This window comes from Tursiops truncatus, chromosome 8 (genome assembly GCF_011762595.2).
Source record: "Tursiops truncatus isolate mTurTru1 chromosome 8, mTurTru1.mat.Y, whole genome shotgun sequence".
NCBI classification, from domain to species: domain Eukaryota; kingdom Metazoa; phylum Chordata; class Mammalia; order Artiodactyla; family Delphinidae; genus Tursiops; species Tursiops truncatus.
Genome location: NC_047041.1, coordinates 67,511,492 through 67,531,394, shown reverse-complemented (window position 1 = coordinate 67,531,394; position 19,903 = coordinate 67,511,492). Strand labels below are relative to the sequence as shown.

General features: G+C 35.3%; 1 protein-coding gene across 1 annotated transcript in view; it reads right to left on the bottom strand.

Moving 5' to 3' along the window:
* The window catches only part of PDE3B (phosphodiesterase 3B), a 178,256-nt gene that overhangs the window by 27,519 nt on the left and 130,834 nt on the right, over positions 1-19,903 (bottom strand). Inside the window, exons 6-11 of the mRNA XM_019948403.3 lie at positions 16,371-16,572; positions 15,725-15,801; positions 8,739-8,890; positions 7,529-7,666; positions 6,424-6,535; positions 3,279-3,392 (exon numbers count right to left, since the gene is read on the bottom strand). Coding sequence (XP_019803962.1) covers positions 3,279-3,392; positions 6,424-6,535; positions 7,529-7,666; positions 8,739-8,890; positions 15,725-15,801; positions 16,371-16,572 — 795 coding nt within the window. The remainder of the gene's footprint in view (positions 1-3,278; positions 3,393-6,423; positions 6,536-7,528; positions 7,667-8,738; positions 8,891-15,724; positions 15,802-16,370; positions 16,573-19,903) is intronic.

Genomic DNA, 19,903 nt, shown 5'->3' with positions numbered 1-19,903 from the left:
TCCCTTATATCCACATCCTGCCCAAGACTTACCTCTTGCCTTCTTGATGACAGCCATTCTAACAAGTGTGAGGTGATATCCCATTGTGGTTTTTTTTTTTTGGCAGTACGCGGGCCTCTCACTGTTGTGGCCTCTCCCGTTGCAGAGCACAGGCTCTGGACGCGCAGGCTCAGCGGCCATGGCTCACGGGCCAAGCCGCTCTGCAGCATGTGGGATCTTTCTGGACCGGGGCACGAACCCGCGTCCCCTGCATCGGCAAGTGGACTCAACCACTGCGCCACCAGGGAAGCCTCCCATTGTGGTTTTGATTTACATTTCCCTGATGATTAGTGAGGCTGAGTACCTTTTCATGTACCTGTTGGCCATTTGGATGTCTATTTTGTTTCTCTGCCCATTTTTAAAAATTGGATTGTTTTTTGGTTGAGTTGTACAAGTTCTTTATGTATTTTGGATATTAACCCCTTACCCAGTATATGGTTTGCAAATATTTTCTCCCATTCTGAGGGTTGCATTTTCATTTTTTAAATTGTTTCCTTTGCTGTGTAGAAGCTTTTTAGTTCGATGTAGTCACACTTGTTTATTTTTGCTTTTGTTGCTTATACTTTTGGTGTCATCATTTTTTTTTCTATTAATTCTCCATTGCAATCAGAATAAGGCAGCACATCCCATAGTCCTTATAGTCTTTGTTTCTACCACAATTTTACATTTCAACAGCTACTTGGTCTCCCAAAGGAAGCTTCGTCTTCTACACATACTTGATTCCATAATATTGTGTATAAGGACTTATAGCATTGCTAGTAAGAACTCAGGAGGAAGTAAAGTGCATGGAAGAGAAAACAGGCATTGCCTTAGGGAATACTTAAATCATCTTGAACAGGCTGGTGGTAGAAAACTGCTGTCAAGGGCAGTGCCAGTGAGGGCTCAGAGGAACCCATAATTGGAAACTAGAGGAAAGAGGATCATTGTCAATATAGCAGCAGAAAGCTTAGTCGAATTGTGTGCTGCGTATGTGGAATAAAAAACTTGTAAACAATGACCTTAGATATTTAGCTGAGGAGATTTCCAAGGAAAGTATTAAAGATATATAGCCAGGTTTCTTACTGTTTGAAATAAAATGCAAGAGAAAAATGAGGGAGAACTGTTAAGCAAAACGGGTCCAGGACTTGATAATTTGGGAAATTCTCAACCTGTTCAGACTGCAAAAAATATTAAAAGTAGGAGGTGCACTGTCAGGAATGTGTACTCTGGACAGAAAACCAACATTGTAGCTGTACCACTTTTTGCTAATTCTTTTGAAGGATGAAAAGGTCAGGGTCTGAGACAGACTTGAAGATACAACGCTGATGTCTTTGAAGAAGGGGCCATGAGCCATGGAATGCAGGTGGCTTGCAGAAGTTGGAGGGGGCAAGGAAACATTCCACACCATGTGGCATGTAGGAACTCATGCCCCCTGCACTGGGAGTGCAGAGTCCTAAACACTGGACTGCCATGGAATTCCCCAAATTTGTATTGTTTTAAGCCACTAAGTCTGTGGTAATTTGTTACAGCAGCAATAGAAAACTAATACAGATTTTGGCACTCGGAAGTAGGGTGTTGCTGTAACAAATACCTAAAAAATGTGAAAACAGCTTTGGAATTGGGCAGTGGGAGAAGGCTGGAAGAATTTTGAAGAGTGTGATAGAAAACAAAAGATATTAATCAATATATTCAAGAAGTTCAGTGAACCCCAAATAGGATGAATACAAAGAATATCATCTGAGTGCATCATAGTCAAAATGTTAAAAACCAATAGCAAAGAGAAAAGGGACATAATACTTTCAAGGAGAAAAAAGACTTATGGCTGATTTGTCAACAGAAACTATAGAAGTCAGAAGATGAACCCAGAGGTATCTACAAACGTGCTGAAATAAGAAAACATTATTCTAAGACAAAATAAATACATCTATAGGGACTTGCCTGGTGGCACAGTGGTTAAGAATCCACCTGCCAACGCAGGGCACACGGGTTTGAGCCCTGGTCTGGGAAGATCCCACATGCTGTGGAGCAACTAAGCCCATGCGCCACAACTACCGAGCCTGCGCTCTAGAGCCCGCGAGCCGCAACTACTGAGCCCACGTGCCACAACTGCTGAAGCCCGCACGGTTAGAGCCTGTGCTCCGCAACAAGAGAAGCCACTGCAATGAGAAGCCCGTGCACCACAACAAAGAGTAGCCCCTGCTTGCCCCAACAAGAGGAAGCCAGCGTGCAGCAATGAAGACCCAATGCAGCCAAAATAAATAAATAAATAAAAATTTAAAAAAATACATCTGCAAACAAAAAGGCTGAAGAAAATGATCTCTGATGGAAGCACGGAACTACTGGAAGGAAGGAAGAGCTCTACAAAAGAGTATGGATGGCAGACAAAAATGAACCAGTGACATAAGGCAAATCCATCAAACAATGGCAGTACTTTAAACCACCAAAGAATGTAAAGCAGTGGCTAAGACTATATCACATTTACACTGATTAGTATGGTAATATTTCTCAGGCATTTGTAACTACGTAAATTCTGTCCTGATTTGTGTGTGTGTGTGTGTGTGTGTGTGCATGTGTGTATTTTATTGGAGCATTTCTCCTCTTTTTTTTTAATTTTTAAAAATTTTGGCCACACAGCTTCTGGGATCTCAGTTCCCTCACCAGGGATTGAACCCAGGCCACAGCAGTGAAAGTGCCGGATCCTAACCACTAGACCACCAGGTAATTCCCGTCTCCCCTCTTTTATAAACTAGAATGAGAGAGCCATGAATGTTATAATTCATTATATTTGTATAAATAGTTACATTTATGAGGAAACAAAATTTGAATGTTAACAAGTTCTTTAATATTATTATTTAAATACTTATATGAAGATTTTAAACATGTCCACTTTTGTTAGGAATGTCATATATTTTAAATTTACATGATACACCTAAAACAAAAAAACTAAGAATTGAAAGAAAAGCAAATAAATGATTATCATAATATTCAGGATACTGGCTACCTCAGTGAAGAAGGCAGCACTGTGGGACACAGAAAAGAAACATGGTAGGTTGAGTAGTACTGAATCTTAACCTCACTTTTAAGACGGGTAGTGGGTTTCCTAATTTGCATGTCATTATTCTTCAAAATTTACATAGTCCTTTATATATACCAAAGTTTACTTAATAAAACTTTTAAGAGAACAGAGATAATGAAATGAGATAGTATGATTTATTATTCCTAATCAAATAATTAAAGGAAAGATTTATAGAAGGAAGTACCTGTTTCATTTCCCGCTCCATGATCATTGTGGATCTGCTGTAAACCAGGAATTGGCCGTGTTGTCAGATACCAAACAGCATGTAGGACATCTGTGGCATGTATACGATTGTGATCTAAAGTCACCAAAATGTTTTATAAAAATGATCATTCTGTTATTTTTAACATAGGACATTTTAAAAAGTACTTTCTAGTCATACTGTATCCTCATAAATAAAATATATGGCTTAGAATAATTTCCAACAATTATGTTTTTGTTTCATCTTATTTTGTAAAAGTTTATTGATGTGTTAAAAAGCTTTCTTTTAAAAACTTTCACATATACTATGAAAACATATTAGAGGGGTCAAAGAAAAGGCAGCATTACCAGGGCTAATTTACTTAAGGTTGCTTTTTTTTTTTTCTGGCCAGTCTGCGAGGCTTGTGGGATCTTAGTTCCCAAACTAGGGTGGGTCCCTGCAGTGAAAGTGCCAGGGAAATCCCTACAGTTGCTTTTTGTGACTTTTAAAATTCCTTAAAAAAACTACAAATAGAACTACCATAAGACCCAGCAATCCCACTACTGGGCATATACCCTGAGAAAACCATAATTCAAAAAGAGTCATGTACCAAAATGTTCATTGCAGCTCTATTTACAATAGCCAGGAGATGGAAACAACCTAAGTGTCCATCATCGGATGAATGGATAAAGAAGATGTGGCACATATATACAATGGAATATTACTCAGCCATAAAAAGAAATGAAATTGAGCTATTTGTAATGAGGTGGATAGACCTAGATTCTGTCATACAGAGTGAAGTAAGTCAGAAAGAGAAAGACAAATACCGTATGCTAACACATATATATGGAATTTAAGAAAAAAAAAATGTCATGAAGAACCTAGGGGTAAAACAGGAATAAAGACACAGACCTACTAGAGAATGGACTTGAGGATATGGGGAGGGGGAAGAGTAAGCTGTGACAAAGTGAGAGAGTGGCATGGACATATATACACTACCAAACGTAAAATAGATAGCTAGTGGGAAGCAGCCGCATAGCACAGGGAGATCAGTTCGGTGTTTTGTGACCACCTAGAGGGGTGGGATAGGGAGGGTGGGATAGGGAGGGTGGGAGGGAGGGAGACGCAAGAGGGAAGAGATATGGGAACATACGTATATGTATAACTGATTCACTTTGTTATAAAGCAGAAACTAACACACCATTGTAAAGTAATTATACTCCAATAAAGATGTAAAAAAAAAAATTTAACTTAAAAATATGCAAATAGTGTCTCGGTTATGGAGACCCATGTTTGCAAACAAAACAATTTCTGCACAAAGGCACATAGAACAGTTAAAAATTCTGGATACTTGGACAGCCACCTCGCCAGATAAGAAATAACTCTCTCAGGCCTGCTATAAGGATTACATGTTAAAAGGCATATACCTTTATATAAACATCCAGAATAGTGTCTGACGTGTAGTATATGATCAGTAAAACACTGGTTTACTGAAATACCACTATGTGAAAAGGCAAGACCTACAAGTGAAACCCAGTTTTGCTATTTCCAGATTTATGATCTTGGAAAAGATCCTTCTGAATTTTTACTTCTCACCTGTAAAAGGTAGATAATACAACCTTTTCAACAAAGATTAAATGAGATAACCTTTGTGAATCTAATGATTATAGTCACAGCTGATGTTTCAACAAATATTTAATGTGTACCTTCCATGTAGCATTAGCAAATGATACAATACTGAATGTTTAGATTATAGATATGATGTCAACCCACTAGGAGCTTATTATTAATACAATCATGACCTTTTATTGACCATTTACTATGTGCCATGAATTTTGATATGTGCTTTACATTATTATCACTACCTATGGGGTAGGTACTATTGTTATTCCCATTTATAAATTTGGAACCTAAAATTTAGAAAAGTTAGGTCCCAGTGACTTTGTTTTTTTTGGCTGCTCAGCACGGCACGTGGGTGCGTGGGATCTTCGTTCCCTGACCAGGGATCAAACCTGTGCCCCCTGCAGTGGAAACACAGAGTCCTAACCAATGGACTGCCGGGGAATTCCCCAGAGACTCTTGTCTTAACCAATATATCCTAATTGGAGGTGACCGTGAAAACTCCCCACCATGGCTTTCTTTTTTCAATCCCCCTGCCCTTGAAGTCCACCTTAAAATATCACTTTATTCCATTTATAAAATTCAGCCACTTTTCAAAATGCCTACTTTGTAAGTGGTAATTATAGTACATATAACACACATTAAATTATTAAGCATCACCATTATTTATGAGGCCAATTTAAGAATAATTTGCTCTCTCTATATTTCCCAAAAGCGTGTCCACCTGGAGGTAAACTGTAGAATGATCAACACATAAAATTGTACCTTTTCCTAATATAAAATTAAAATTCTATTGTATCATAAAATCAAGTAGCCATTAAAAATTATTCCACAGGGAATTCCCTGGCGGTCCAGTGGTTAGAACTCCTTGCTCTCACTGCCGAGGACCAAGGTCAATCCCTGGTCGGGGAACTAAGATCCCACAAGCCATGTGGCCAAAAAACAAAATTATTCCACAAATCAGGACACAGTTAAAAAACGATTCTATGGATAAATTTTAAACATTTTAAAGTAAAGAAATTTATGAAACTCATGACTTAAAATTACCAAACATTTGAAAAGGTACTCATATGAATAATTGTTAACATAGAAAGATGTATACTATATTTCATGAAAAAGCAGATTATAAATAGGTATTACGATTCACTTCATAAAAAATAAGTACGTATAAGAAAAGGTCTTGAAGGATATATACCAAAGTGGGTTTTTTTGGGTTTTGTTTTTAATTTTTTGGCTGCACCGCATGGCCTGTGGGATCTTAGTTCCCTGACGGGGCATTGAAACCACACCCGGTGCATTGGGAGCATGGAGTATTAACCACCAATCCTCCAAGGAAGTCCCTTACCAAAATGTTAACAGTAGTCAGTTAACTCTGGGTAGGAGGATGTAGATTTTCTTTTTAAATTACTATCTTCCAACTTTTCCAAACATGCAATTTTAAAAGTGTTTAAGGGACTATCTGAAGGGAATTTATAAAGAATTTCAAACCAGTATTATTTCAACTTAAATCATATATTTTAATACTTACAAGGAATGTCTCGATAACCATTTTCTAATGCACGAAAGTAGTTCATGAATTGTAGAGTAGGAATTTTAAATATCTCCAATAAGCCAGTGTCTTGAAATAGGGTATACATAACCTACATGTTAATGAAAAGAAAGTTCGCTTTAAAAATCGGAATTTCTATTTCTAGTTGAGTATGTTTTTGTGATTTGCATTTGGGAAAGTTAACCATGTATATGCCTTTAACTTAAGTAACTTATTAAAAACTTCCCTATAGTGAATTCTTTCCGAAATATGAAAAAGGAAGATACTGCCCTAAAGCCCTTGAAAACCAAAGAATGATTATAATATCATGTCCCAGTTTTGAAATTTTTCCACTCTTCCCTTTAGCTTTTCATTCACAATTTATTGAAAGGCATATGAATTGTATTCTATTCTAGTCCTAGGTGTTAAAAGAAGTCAGAACAATATATTTATCACATTTCTGTCCCTAAAGAATTCAATGTGATAAATTGTGTGTCCTCCACATAATTTATCTTTATGTTCTCACATTTCATAAATAAGATGCTTTGGAGTTAATGAGAGTAGTATTTCAGGAAGGTTAATCTGATGCTGCTGTGTGGACCCACCAGGAAGAACTTTGAGTCTGGGAGGTAAAATGGAAATATTTTTCCATGGTTCTAGCATGAAATGGACCATTTGGCCTTGGGTAAAGCACAGGGAGGACCGGTGAAAACGACGAAGCGTAAGTTTCAGTCCAAAGAACTAGATCACTTTTCATGTCCTTTTCAACCTCAAGATTTAATAAAAAGTAAATCTTTATTACTTCTTTAGTGTAAATTAAATCCCATTATTATGGGCAAATAAACTACTTTTCATATAAATATATATATAATTATGAAATACTTTATATACATAATAATATATTTGTTTATATATATATGGGTTTATATATCCAGGTTTCTCTTTTCAAATTTTCTACTGAAAATTTCATTTGTGAAAAAAAATAATTCAATGAACAATGTTGAACTTGTACCTAAACCAATATTATACATCTTTAGATTTTGCTTTTTATAAAGATTCAAGAAAAAAGTAACTTATAATAAAGCAGTAGGGGTTTGAAACAAACCTGACTGAGGATCCTTCCTGATTTCTCTCCCATGTTTTCTACAAGTTCAAAAATTTGAAAATTCCAGTTACTCATATTTTCTATTAATGAGTCATAATCTTCTATTAAAATCAGGTCCCGTGATGCTTCTTGTTCAATCTGTACATGTAGGGGAAAAAAAAAAAAAACAAACCAACTTAACCTTACTTTTTATAAATATTGTTAAATCCATAGCTAAATGAGAACACTTATAAATGAACACTATAAAAATGGTCAATATTATTTTCTATAATGGTTATTCTCAAATATAAACTGTACTTCCTATTAATTCTCTTTGTAGAATGTTATCTTCAGACAAATATAAACATGTCTTCTAGGTATCAAAAGACTTATTGGTCTTTACACTACTTTTATAAATAAAACTATTATATTTCCAAAACACTACACAAATCTAAAATCCATTATTTTCATTTTGGAAGTTACAGGTATCAAAGGATAATAGACAGAAACTTAAACTGACATTTATTACTAGGATAACTTCCCAAAAGAAATGGATGGATTTTTTTTTCCTAAAAAGCTTAGATTTTGAACTTTAAGAACAAAAACAATATTAAGAACAAAAAAACCCCTACAATTATAAGTAGGTTATTTTCATTGTTTTTAATGACTATGCACATACTTTATTTTTTCATATTTTAACACATACAATGAAAAAAAATCAGCGTAGAAAGTAATATATTGACTATACAACCAAATAAATGTGTCCATTTTAAAATGAACACACTTAGTTATTCTAGGATGATGAGTTTAAAAGTAATTATTTTTAACCGAAGGTTTTCTTTCTTTTTTTTGTTTTTAATTGGGGTATAGTTGATTTACACTGTTGTGTTAGTTTCAGGTGTACAGCAAAGTGATTCAGTTATACATATACATATATCCTTTTTCAGATTCTTTTCCCATATAGGTTATTACAGGATATTGAGTAGCATTTCCTGTGCTATATTGTAGGTCCTGGTTGTTTATTTTATATATAGTAGTATGTATATGTTAATCCCAAACTCCTCATTTATTTAAAGAAACTCTATTTTCAGGTGTTAATAGTGACTTTTCAGTAAAAAAATTTTTTAAATCATTATATTAAAAACCTTGTTCTGGGCAAAAATAATAAGCTTAGTACTAACTAATAATATATTTCACCTTTACATAATCATATTGAAAATTTATCTTTTACATTTGGTTGCTCTTCATTCTGTGCCTCTTCTTTTAGGTGATTATCACCTTCCCAAAGTAATTTTCTGCAGTCTCTGTTCTCTGTTTCCACTTCTTGTTGAGCTTCCGTGAGGTTGAATGATGCTTTTGAGAAAACGGTATTGTCTTCATCACCTTTCAAAAAGTATTTAAAGTAATAAACAAGAATAAAACATGTCCTATATGAACAGTTTTATAAGAAAAATTTGTAAAAAGTATTCAGATAAATCGAACCATACTGGCCTTCAATCTAAATTAATGACACAGTTAAGTTGTATCTTGCTGGACCAGTTGGCCCAGGTACCTTGTGCTCAGGCAATATTTCACCTGATATAGCTACTCATGGATGAAAGAGAGAGTGGAAATTCATTATAAAAGTGAGAAAATGTCAGTCCCTCTCAGTAGGAAATTTTTTTTTTTTTTTTTTTAGTAGGAAATTTTTTTAAAACCAATTTCATGTAAACTACTTCTAATACCTGAAATTGTTTGAGTTTTGGACATGAAAATTCTAAACTCATAATTATGGATGAGATTAAGGCACATCTAAAAATTAGAACAATGTTATGAATTGTGAGTTATTTCTCTACCAATGTGATTAATAATACTCTTTTTCCCAAATTACATGGAAAAGGGAAGCAACATTGGTAGCTACATTTCATTCACTCATATGCAAAAGAATATTCATACTCATTCTATTTGTAATATGCTAACCAGGAAACTTTCCCCAAACACATCAACAGTAGAATAAACAAACTGTAGTGTATTCACACAATTGAACACTACAGAGCAAACAGAAGAAACTACAATCACATGCACCAATATGGATGATTTTTAAAAATACAATGTCAAGTGAAGGAAGCCAGACACAAAGGTATATACTCTGCAATTCTCTTTGTGAAAAGTTCAAAAACATATCAAAATTGACACACATGAGTATTGAAAGACAGGATAAACATTATCTTTGGGGGAGATTCCTGGAAGTGGGGCATGAGAGGAGGTGCTGGTAATATTTTGTTTGTTGATCTGGGTGCTGACTACATATGTATATTAGATGTATGAAAATTCATCAAGCCACAGACCTAGGATTTATTTATTTTTCAATATGTAGGGATTTTTTAAAGTAAAAGTGTTTTTAAGAGTACTCATTCGAGTTGACTTTCAGAAGAACTAGGCTGGTTGGTTGGTTGATTGATTTATTTATTTCTATTGAAGTCTATCTGATTTACAATGCTGTGCCAATCTCTGCTGTACAGCAAAGTGACTCAGTTATACACATATAGATGTTCTTTCAGAAGAACTAGGTTTAAATCCTGATTTTTGTACTTAATAATGGCAAGCTTTTCCCCCTGTAGAATGTGGATAATAACACCTATTTTACTAGATGGTACACATAATAGTTGATCAATAACTGTCAGTCAAATCTGAACCTAACACACTGAATATACTAAAAAATCATTAACTGATCATGATCAGGAAGTATTACCCTTTGGAAAATATTACTTTTCAAATGTTTCCAAATGAACACACTTTAAGAAAATTAAAAAATTCAGATTATTCAACTGTTCTTGGTAAGTTAAGGCACTAACTACAATTATGTTCTAAAATAGCTGTCAATCCAAAACTTGTTGACATTTGAAGTACATGATTTACTTTTTAATGATCTAAATTCCTAATAACTATATCTTACAGATAATAAGAAAAACAGATGAAATAAATATAGCAATTTTTTCTCCAAAGATGTCCACAGTACTATCTCTTATCCCACATGCATTCTTTTGAAATGTATTCTTATTGCTCCATCAAGAGAGCATTTATTTCCCAACCCCCTGGAATCTGGACAGGCCACATGACTGCTCTGATTAACAGACTATGACAGAAATGACAACTTTGTCTGGTCTGGGTTGAGCCATTAACTGGACTGGCAGCTTTCATAGCCTCCTCTTTTGGCCTCCAGCCAAAATGTTGGAAGAAGACCAGAGAGAGGTCATATTTAAATGGACTGGTCAATAGCCAGCAGACACATGAGACATCTTGGAAACTCAGTCCAATCAATCCTTTGGATGACTGTCACCCTTGCCAATATCTGACTGCAATTACATGACAGCCCTCAAGTGAGAATCTCCCAGCTGAGACCAGTCAATGCAAAGAACTGTGAGAATTAATAATCTGTTGTGGTTTTTAAAAGGCTTTATTGAGTATAATTACATGCCATAAAACCCACTCAGAGTAAGTGTATAATTCCATAATTTTAGAAAATTTAGACTTCTGCAATATTCATGACAATCTAGTTTTTTTGTTTGTTTGTTTGTTTGGCCCAGAATTTTTATTATCATCATTATCTTCAAAACACCTGATTGCTTTGGTCTTTAGATTCAAAGAAGTCTTTTTTTATTAAAGTATAGTTGATTTACAATGTTGTGTTAATTTCTGCTGTACAGCAAAGTGATTCAGTTATACATATATATACATTATATTTTTATTTTTTTTTATTTTTTGGCCACGCTGTGCGGCATGCAGAACCTTAGTTCCCTGACCAGGGATCGAACCCGAGCCCCCTGCAGTGGAAGTGTGGAGTCTTAAGCACAGGACTGCCAGGGAAGTCCTACATTCTTTTTTAATATTCTTTTCCATCATGGTTTATCATAGGATATTGAATATAGTTCTCTGTGCTGCACAGTAGGACCTTGTTGTTTATCCATTCTATATATAATACTTTACTAACCCAAACCTCCCACCGCATGTCTCCCCCAAACCCCTCCCTCTTGGAACCACAAGTCTGCTCTCTATGCATGACAGTCTAGTTTTAGAACATTCTCATCACCTCAAAAAGTACCCTTATGCCTATTTACAGTTCATCCTTATTTTCACCCCAGGCAACTGCTATTCTGATTATTGTCTCTATAAATTTGCCTTTTCTAGAATTTCATATAAATAGAATCAAACAATATGTAATCTTTTTAGCTTAGTTTTTTTCACTTAGAATAATGTTTGGAAGTTTATCCACGTAGTAGCATGTGTCAGCAGTTTGTTCTTCTTTTGTTAAACAGAATCCCATTGTATGGATATACCACATGATATTTATTCATTTACAAGTTGATGGACATTTTGATCTTTTCCAGTTTAGCACTATCATGAATAATGATGTCATAAGCATTCATAATCCTGTCTTTGAGTGCTCATATGTTTTCTCTTGAGTAAATTCTTATCCATGTTACTGCTGGGTAATACGGTAAATTTATGTCTAACTTTTTTGTTTGTTTGTGTTTTGTTTTTTTTTTTTTTGGCCGCACCACACTGCGTGTGGGATCTTAGTTCCCCAACCAGGGATCAAACCCACACCCCCCACAGTGGAAGCACAGAGTCTTAACCACCGGACCACCAGGGAAGTCTCCATGTCTACCTTTTAAAGAAACTGTCAAAATGTTTTCTCAAGTGGGTTTACCATTTTACAATCCCATCAGCAATGCACAAGTTCCAATTTCTCTTCATCCCTGCCAACACTTGGTATTGTCTGTCTTTTTGATTATAGCTATTCTGGTTTGAGTTTACTGGTATTTCACTGTAGTATTAATCTGCATTTCCCTAATGACTAATGATGTTAATAATTTTTTCATGTGTTTACTACCCATTCATTTATATCCTTCATATCCTCCACCAAAAGTCTTTCACCAAAATATCTAAAATCTTTTGCCTGTGTTTTAATTGAGTTGGTTGACTTACTATTGAGTTAAAGAGTTATATGTCATGGTTTTAAGACCTTTATCAGATGTATAATTTGCAAATATTTTCTCCCAGTCTGTGGTTTGTCTTTGATTTTCTTATTGGTGTCTTTTGAAGTGGAAATAAGTTTTGAAATCAGGTAGTATCAGTCCTCCAAATTTGTTATTTTTCCAAATTGTTTTGGCTATTTTAGGCCATTTGTATTTCCATGTAAATTTTAACACCAATTTGTCAATTTCTACCAAAATAAGCCTACTGGAATTTGATCAGAATTGCAATGAATTTACAGATCAATTTGGAAGAATAGCCTGTTGACAGTACTGAGTTTCCCAATCTGTTTGCTATGCCTCTCAATTTATTTAGTTTCTTTAATTTTTCTTTAATTTTCTTTCTTTAGTTTTCTCAACAACGTTTTATAGATTTCAGTTTATAAATCTCCTAATTCTTTTGTTAAATTTATTTTAACTTTATTCTTTTTGATACTATTATGAATGGAAACATTTTCTAAATTTCAATTGTTGATGGTTCATTTCTGGTATAGAGAAATACAATTGATTTTGTACTTTGATCTTGTGACTTTGCTAAACTTGTTTATTGGTTCTAATAATTGTGTGTGTGTGTGTTTGTGTGTGTGTTTGAAATTTTCTACAAATGATCTGTGAATAAGGACAGTTTTATTTCTTTATTTCCACTCAGATATCTTTATTTTTTTATCTTTCTAGAAATTTTCCTGGCTAGAACCGCCAGTAAAATATTGAATACAAGTGCTGAAAGCAAAAATCCTTCTCTTATTCTTTTTAACATCTTTATTGGAGTATAATTGCTTTACATTGTTGTGTTAGTTGCTGCTGTATAACAAAGTGAATCAGCTATACATATACATATATCCCCATATCCCCTCCCTCTTGCTTCTCCCTCCTACCCTCCCTATCCCACCCCTCTAGGTGGTCACAAAGCACAGAGCTGATCTCCCTGTGCTATGCGGCTGCTTCCCACTAGCTATCTATTTTACATTTGGTAGTGTATATATGTCAATGCCACTCTCTCACTTTGTCTCAGCTTCCCCTTCCCCTTCCCCATGTCCTCAAGTCCATTCTCTACTCTGAGTCTTTATTCCTGTCCTGCCCCTAGGTTCTTCAGAACCTTTTTTTTTTTTTTTTTAGATTCCATATATATGTGTTAGCATACAGTATTTGTTTTTCTCTTTCTGACTTACTTCACTCTGCATGACAGACTCTAGTTCCATCCACCTCACTACAAATAACTCAATTTCATTTCTTTTTATGGCTGAGTAATATTCTATTGTATATATGTGCCACATATTCTTTATCCATTCATCTGTTGATGGACACTTAGGTTGCTTCCATGTCCTGGCTATTGTAAAAAAATTCAAAAAGAGTCATGTCCCTTCTCTTATTCTTTTTTTTTTTTTTTGCGGTACGCGGGCCCCTCACTGCTGTGGAGCACAGACTCCGGACACACAGCCTCAGCAGCCATGGCTCACAGGCCCAGCCACTCCGCTGCATGTGGGATCTTCATGGATCGGGGCACAAACCCGTGTCCCCTGCATCAGCAGGCGGACTCTCAACCACTATGCCACCAGGGAAGCCCCCTTCTCTTATTCTTGATCTTAGGGGGAAAGCATCAATCTTCCTCTAGTAAGGATGATGTTAGCTCTGTGTTTGTTTCAAAGATGCCCTTTATCAGATTGAAGGACTTCTCTGATATTACTGGTTTGAGTGTTTTCATAATGAAAGAGTGTTGGATTTTGTCAAATGCTTTTTCTGCATCTAGATAGATTATCATGTGATTTTTCCCCCTCTTTAATGGGGTGTATTACATTGATTAATTTTCAAATGCTAAACCACCCTTGCATTCCTGGCATAAATACCAATCGGTCATGGTATGACATTTTATCTGTTGCTAGATTCAGTGTGCTAGTATTTTGTTAAGGATATTGGAAATGTTGGTCTATAGTTTTATTTTCTTGTGATGCCTTTGTCTGCTTATGGTATCAGAGTAATACTGGTCTCATTTATAGAATGAGTTGGGAAGTTTGCCCTCCTATTTTTTGGAAGTTTGTGAAGGCTTGGTCTTCTTTCTTGTTGTTGTTGTTTTGTTTTGTTTTGCAGTACGTGGGCCTCTCACTGTTGTGGTCTCTCCCGTTGCGGAGCACAGGCTCCGGACATGCAGGCTCAGCGGCCATGGCTCACGGGCCCAGCCGCTCCGCGGCATGTGGGATCTTCATGGACCGGGGCATGAATCCGTGTCCCCTGCATCGGCAGGTGGACTCTCAAACACTGCGCCACCAGGGAAGCCCCTCTTATTGTTTTTTAGTCCTTTAAAATGTAAAACCCCAAAACTATTAAATTGTACACTATAATAGGGTGAATTTTAAAGTATGTGAAGGGATTGATAGGCACCTGTAACCCCTGAAAGGGCCTATTTCTGGTTTACCTTTATTCTTAGGATGCAGTATTGCTGAGTTTACCAAGTTACTCCTACCACGGCAAACCTTCAATTCCAATCTTTGTCTCCCTAGTCCCATGAAGCTACCAAAGGGACTGCTCATTCTATCAGTCACTGGCCCCTCTGGAAGCAGCGAACACCCTTTTGGTAGCCCCAAACTTGAGACTCACTTTCTTGGATTTCTGTCCTCCTCCAGGTCTTATACTGGAAATTCTGAGGAGCTTGTTAGTTCTTCAGTGGCTTCAAGCAGATTTTTTTATTGTTAATAACTTGTAACTTTTCTAGCTACCTTCAGGGGATATGATGGTCTGAGTTACCTAGTTAACTATTAGTGGACACTTGAGTCATCAATGTTTTAAAGTTATAAAACAACTATAACTTTATCACTAACAATATTTCTTGTTTGAGGGTATGTTTCAGAATAATATAATTAACTAAATTTTAAAACAACTCCTTTGTGTAATTATTTAAAAATGTATGCAGACGCTTTTGAGCTAAGATTATGCAATTTAAATTTCGAGGTTAATATAGTTAATCTCACTATTTATGAACCCTAGCCGTAACATAAGACTATATTCATTCGTACAGCACATTTTTACTCTTCAAAATACTTTCACCATCTATTATTTATAATTTGCTAATAACTCCTCTGTGAAGTAAGAGATTATAATCTTCATTTTAAAGATGGATAGACTAAAAAACTCATTCATTTATTCATTTTAAAAAACAATGTAAGAAATTGTTCTTAAATTTAAACACACATGACTTTTGCAGTCTCACCTGACTTTTCCCTGTGGCAGTCTGTACCAGCCTCTGGTTCAGATGCTGAAGCATATTTCAATATTTGATGTCCACAGCTTATAAAATAAAACAGATAAATATATGTATATGATAAGTGAGGCAAAATTTTTTTACCTAAATACAATCAGAAAATCTGGTTATTTTTTAACTGCAAGATCCCAACTGCAAAATATCCTAATATTCCAATCTCTCTATAAACTTAACAGGCTTTATCCTAGAAAGCACCTGTGTCCCTATGAAGGAAATAACATATTTTGGAAGTAACACTGAGATCTGAGGTAAACACTTATTACCATCAAAGCAGAAATAAGAACAAACACCATATGAACTGGGTACTGTAAATAGGTACTAAATTAGTACATACTAAAATAATTCTCATACATTTACTGATATCTTATGATGGATAAAATACCACTATATTTCACTTCAGATGGAGATCATTTAGCTGGGAAATGAATAATGGCACTGAAATGAAAAAAAATTGTTTAGAATAAAAACTGCTAGATGAAGAAGAGGATGTAGTATTCATTAATCATCTAGTTATAATACAGAACAAGAAAACTGGTAATACTTTATTAAAATAACCTATATTTTGAAACAAATAGTAAACACTTGGGAAACTTACCTGTTACATAAATTGCTATCAGAATTTCTAAGTTGCTGATAAAAATCTGGTGAATTGGGTGCATTGCTCAGAGATCTGTGTAAAATAACACTTGGCTTAGTAAGAAAATCAGCAGTGTCAGGAAATTCTATAGGCGATCGGTTAGTTGGAGAGCCAGCAGACATTGGTCCATGACTGGGAGAATTCAGGCCGGGTAAAGTACCTAGAAAATTGAAAGAGAAGAAAGAGATATGTATGTATGTATGTACTGATATGTATGTGTTTATTGTCCGTGTTTGGGTGTTTATAAAGAGCATTTTCCTTCTTTAAAGAAAGCAAAGTATTTACAGTTAAATGATTAACTAGATTTCTACACGGAGCTATCTTCAACACCTTCTACGAATTCAGGCAGAATATAGACCATATTTGTCATCATCGATGACTGTGGAATAAACACCCTGTGGCAGGATGGCACATAGTAGGTAAATACTAAAAGTATAACTAAAATGTACATAATGTGTGGCACAAATTTTCCTAATTCATATTGGTCTTTATCTTTAACATTTTGTGTCCCTACCAGCTTGATTATCCACATGAACAAAAGCATCTTTACCAAATTTTATTGAATATTTTTCAGTACAATACAATTCATTTTTATTGAAGAACCAAAGTTCTTGATAGCATTAAGCAAATTAAGCATATGATAAAATTATATTAACACAACAGCAGATCCCTTAAAAAATCCACATCTTTCCAGCTCATTCATTCATTCAACAAGTATTTGAGAGCCTATTATATGCTGGAAAATGTGCAGTGTTTCACAATGGAGAAAAAGATGCCATCCCCACAACTCAATGAACCTAAAGTCTAGTGGAAAATACAAACAAGTGCTAAGTGTTAAAATAAGGGGAAAAAAAGAGTGCTTCAGAAATACATCCCTAATCCTATTGATTTACTCAAGAGCCTTTGCTGGGTGCCTTGAACTAAGGGTATATCTGGACAGGTGTAGGTGGATTTAAAACTTTATTTTGAAATAAAGATCCAAGTAAAGTGTGCATCAGAGAGGAAAGCAAATAACAGTTGTTAAGGTATTATGGTATTTTCAGACATAGTTACAGATGTGTGTGATGGTTAATTTTATGTGTCAACTTGGCTAGGTTATCATGCCCAGTTGTTTGGTCAAATTCCAGTCTAGATATTGCTGTGAAGGTATTTTTCAGATGTGATTAACATTGAAATCTGTAGACTGAATAAAGCATATTGCCCTTTATAATGTGGACTGGCCTCATCCAATTTGTTGAAGGCCTTAAGAGAAAAGACTGAAGTCCTCCAAAGAGGAAGGAATTTTCCCTCCAGACTGCCTTCAGAGTCAAAACTGCAACATTGACTCCTGCTAGAATTTCCAGCCTGGCAGCCTGCCCTAAAAATTCTGGACCTGACAGCCCTCTCTATCTGGCGAGCCAATCCCCATCAGTCAATCAATCAATCAATCACTCCCCACCCCATGTATATGTATGTAAGTATATATGTATGTATGTAGGTATATACACATGCACGAACATCCTATTAGTTCTATTTGTCTGGAAAACCCTGACTAATACAATGTGTTACTCTATTTAATCTTCATAATAGCCCTGTGAGTTAAGTAGCATTTTCATTTTACATGTGCAGGGCTGCCAACTGCTGTTCTATCAAACTGATTTGTTTAGAGGCTCCTATAATTTCATATAATGTTGGGGCTGAAAAAGATTTTATAAATAATCGGTCAAACACTTTAAAGTTTCAGAAGAGGAAACCGAGGACTAGAAAGGAGAAGTATCTTTCTTGTCAAAATAATAACAGTTAGTTACTAACTGGAGACTGAAGTCCCAATTTTCAGCATTCTTTTTTCTATTATAATACTGAGTGTCCGAAACCCTGACAAACAGGCTGAGAAGAATAAAGGATAGCCTAATTTTAGGGTAGAAATTTCATATAACATAGAAAAGCTTCGCGGAGAAGACAAAATGGTAAAGAAAATCCCAGCAACCCTTATAAAATACTTTCTACAATACAGATTCATCGTTTTTGTTATAAACCTTTTAAATTATGAAATATAACACACATATAGAAAAGTTATAACAGGAATGCTCACCACTCAAGCTAAAACATAAAACATGGCCAGAGGTCAGAAACCCATGTCCAATATCTAATTCCCCTCCCTCTCATTAAAGGAAAGCATTACTTCGACTTTTATGGTAGTGTTTTTCTTGCCTCTCTTTATACCACATATGTTATCTGTTTACAGTTTAGTTTTGCCCTTTCTTTGAACTTTGTAAATTGAATCAGATAGCATAAATGCTTTTATGCCTTGCTCAACATTTTAAAAAGATGTTTCGCATGTTCATTCATTTTGAATGACATATAAAATTGTATGTATGAATATAGCACAATTTTATTTCCCTGTTCAAGTACTGAACTGCCAACTTGTTTTCCAAAGTAGCTGTAGCATTTTACTTTCCAATCAGTGATGTATGAGTGTTCCTACCTCTGAACATTTTTCCAACACTTATACTGTCTTTAGAATTATAGACATCATAGTGGGTGTGAGGTCATGATTCCTTGTGGTTTTGATTTGCATTTCCCTAATGACTAATGATGCTGAGTATCTTTTCACGTGGTTAGGGCCATTTGTATACCTTCTTTGGAGAAACACCTATTCAAATCTTTTGCCAATTTTTTAGTGAGGTCAGTTCTGTGTTTATCATTGAGTTTTAAGACATCTTTGTCTATTCTGAATACAAGTCCATTGTCAAATCGTAATTTGCAAATATTTTCTCCCATCCTGTGGACTGTCTTTTCACTTTCTTTAGGTGTCTGTTGAAGTAAATACAAATGATTTAATTTTAATGAATTCCTATTATCAATTTTTAAAAAATATTTATTTGGTTGCTCTGGGTCTTAGTTGCAGCATGCGAACTCTTAGTTGCGGCTTGCATGTGGGATCTAGTTCCCTGACCAAGGATCGAACCTGGGTCCCCTGCATTGGGAGCATATAGTCTTATCCACTGTGCCACCAGGGAAGTCCCCCTCTATTATCAATTTGTTTCATTTATGGACTGTACTTTGGGTGTCTAAGAATATCCAAACTCAGAGATTTTCTCCTATGTTTTCTTCTACAAGTTTTATGGTTTCACTCTTATATTTGAGTGTACAAGCATTTAGAGTTAATTTTTGAGTATGATGACAGGTATGGTTCCAAATTCATTCTTTTTCATTTGTATATCTATCCAGTTGTCCCAACATCATTTGTTAAAAACACTATTTCTTCCCCTTTGAATTACCTTGGCACACTGGCTGAAAATCAATTGACCATGTAAGGGTTTATTTCTGGACTCAGTTCTATACCACTGAGTTGGAATATCCTTATGCCAGTGTCACTGTCTTGATTGCCATAGCTTGGTAGTAAGTTTTAAAATTTACAAGTGTGAGTCCCCCAGTTTTCTTCTTCTTTTTTTTATTAAAGATTATTTTAGCTACTCTGGGTCCCTTGAATTTCTATATGAATTTTCAGA